This window comes from Capsicum annuum, unplaced genomic scaffold, assembly GCF_002878395.1.
Source record: "Capsicum annuum cultivar UCD-10X-F1 unplaced genomic scaffold, UCD10Xv1.1 ctg56074, whole genome shotgun sequence".
NCBI lineage: Eukaryota > Viridiplantae > Streptophyta > Magnoliopsida > Solanales > Solanaceae > Capsicum > Capsicum annuum.
In genome coordinates this window covers 1-2,241 of record NW_025864441.1, presented here as the reverse complement: position 1 = coordinate 2,241, position 2,241 = coordinate 1, and the positions used below count along the sequence as shown (strand labels likewise).

The 2,241-nt window shown below is 35.7% G+C and overlaps 1 protein-coding gene across 1 annotated transcript; it reads right to left on the bottom strand.

The window, feature by feature from the left end:
- Nucleotides 1–6: 6 nt before the first annotated feature.
- On the bottom strand, nucleotides 7–2,235 carry LOC124885404 (calpain-type cysteine protease DEK1-like). The gene is made up of 7 exons (XM_047404300.1): nucleotides 2,163–2,235; nucleotides 1,944–2,055; nucleotides 1,683–1,848; nucleotides 1,526–1,584; nucleotides 969–1,060; nucleotides 595–759; nucleotides 7–386 (listed from the first exon to the last, which is right to left on the bottom strand). Exons 2-6 carry the CDS (start codon nucleotides 2,016–2,018, stop codon nucleotides 603–605), a joined length of 549 nt encoding a protein of 182 aa, XP_047260256.1. The 5' UTR covers nucleotides 2,019–2,055; nucleotides 2,163–2,235; the 3' UTR covers nucleotides 7–386; nucleotides 595–602.
- Between the last annotated feature and the right edge of the window lie 6 nt (nucleotides 2,236–2,241).

Sequence of the window (2,241 nt, the reverse complement as noted above, 5' to 3'; positions counted from 1 at the left end):
ACAAAACAGAAATCACCAATATTTTCATGATTTAGGTTCAAATAGTACATCAATCTAACAGCACCATATTGTTTTTAAGCCAGTTTAGGGGCATCCCCATCCAAATCTTATGCAATAAGGTGGGACAATTCCGGTAAACAAGTTGATGAACTTTTAAGTGGCAAACTGTTCTTTATTTCCAATTGAAAACAAGGATCACCTTCAGATGGGATTAAAACCATAAACGACAATAGAAACAAAAAACACTAACTAATAACCAAGGAGCAAAAATATAGAATGAAAGTGTTGGCAGCGGTAACAGAAAATGGCCGTACCTTTGTGGCAGATCGAGCAATTGCCTGGACCATGGTTTCTTTGCTAAGAAAATGAACAGCATCTTCCACCATCTAATATCAGAGAAAATGTTAGAAAGTAAACCAGGATATTATAGGAAGAAGTCCAAGCAGAAGAATTGTTTTATGAAAACTCATCTCCAAGGTTACCATGTTGACTATATTATAAAGAGTTCATGATAAAGACACCAAACAGACACAAAAGAAAAAGTAAGTCTATATAGCTCAATCAGTACAACTATTCCAAGATATCTAAGCAAACCTCAAGTGTTAAACATGGACGAGAGACCGCAAAGCCAAAGGCCACAACGAGAGTGTAATTGCTGACACAGCAGCACCAGCAAATGGCGGGTAAATTTGCAAACTCGCAACCACACCCCAGCCCTCAATAGCCAATGCAATGCCATAGAGCACAAGAAATGCAGCACTGTCAACAAATGATTTCAGGTAGAATTAGCTGTCAAAATCGTGCAATTTCAAGTAGCAACTTAAGTGGTGAAACACTTGTAATAAAAATACATAGGAAAGGAACTGGTGTTGTAAGAGTTCACAATTTAATTTAACTATACATTTCAAGGCTCAAGCTGCTATACACAATGTAAATCTTAAAAAGAAACGTAGAAGAAATTGACAAACCTGACATTTTTCCCACAGTCCGCATGAGCATCGTAAACATAAACAGGCAACACCCTTGGGGAGTAGACTACTATAGGAGGTGAAAGAAGGACCTGAAAGAAAAGGGTTTTGGGGAACAAAAGACAATTCACACGCAAGCAAGACCACAAGGCAAAGATAAAACAACTCCAATAAGCAAAAGATAAACATAAATAACATGATTGGAATAACTGCACTTTTGATCCCTCAGTCATTAGTTAAATATAATTTGTGCTTGTGATATTTCACTAAGCATATTTAACCTTGAGTTGATAAAAATGTGTCTTTGGTCCCTAAATTTAAAATATTTTATAGTTAGATTAATTAGCCTCAAATAGTTTAACAATTAATAATTTGTTAAATTGGTGGACTCACAAGCATCAGGATCAAAAGTGTACATTTCAATTAATGAAGCTTAAATGAGGAGCTTAACCGTCACAAGGACAAAAAAAAGAATTTGCCAATATTTTAGGGACTAAAAACAAAAATCTCTCCAACACACTTCAATACTTTATTTGTCGTTATTAAGTATAACTTACTATTAATGCCCTTCCAGCTACGAGAAAAAGAAATGAGAAGTAACCAACAAAAGCCTTGTCTGAAAGAGAAACATGCATTTGACATCAATTATCGAGAACCGCTAGAAACATTAGATTAAACTATCTGAGCATCTTAAGACGGGAGAAGAGTATCTACCCTGAAACCATCCAACAAGAAATGCTGCAAGAGCTAAAAGGAATGCAAGAAAACAAATGAGTAACATTTGTATCCTTGTCAAATAAAAGTTATTTGACGCCCAATAGTGAATAACACCAATAGCTAGAACAAGAAGGAGAAGCACCAGAAGAAATGCAGCCCCTATTTGTTGAAACACAAAGGGGAAAAGAAAAAACATACAAACAATGTCAAATAACTATTTTGAACATGAAAACTACAGCACATGGGACGATCACTTACCATCCAGGGTTTAATTGTAACTATAATAGCTGAAATGGCTCCAAGCACAAGAAGAAGAACAATGATTATGAACATATAAGCACCTCGAGAGAGCTTCCAATTGTCGTCTTTCCTGAAAATGGTACAGATAATATGACTCTGGGTAAAAAATCACCGATCATCTTTAAGAAGCATATCTAGTCTAGAGATATAAGCACTTTCTAAGTAAATAACACATACCACTTGAACAAACCAGCACCGAGAGACAATAATGCTGGAATGCATATCAATGGAAGCAAAGAAGCAAGGAAATCGGCTT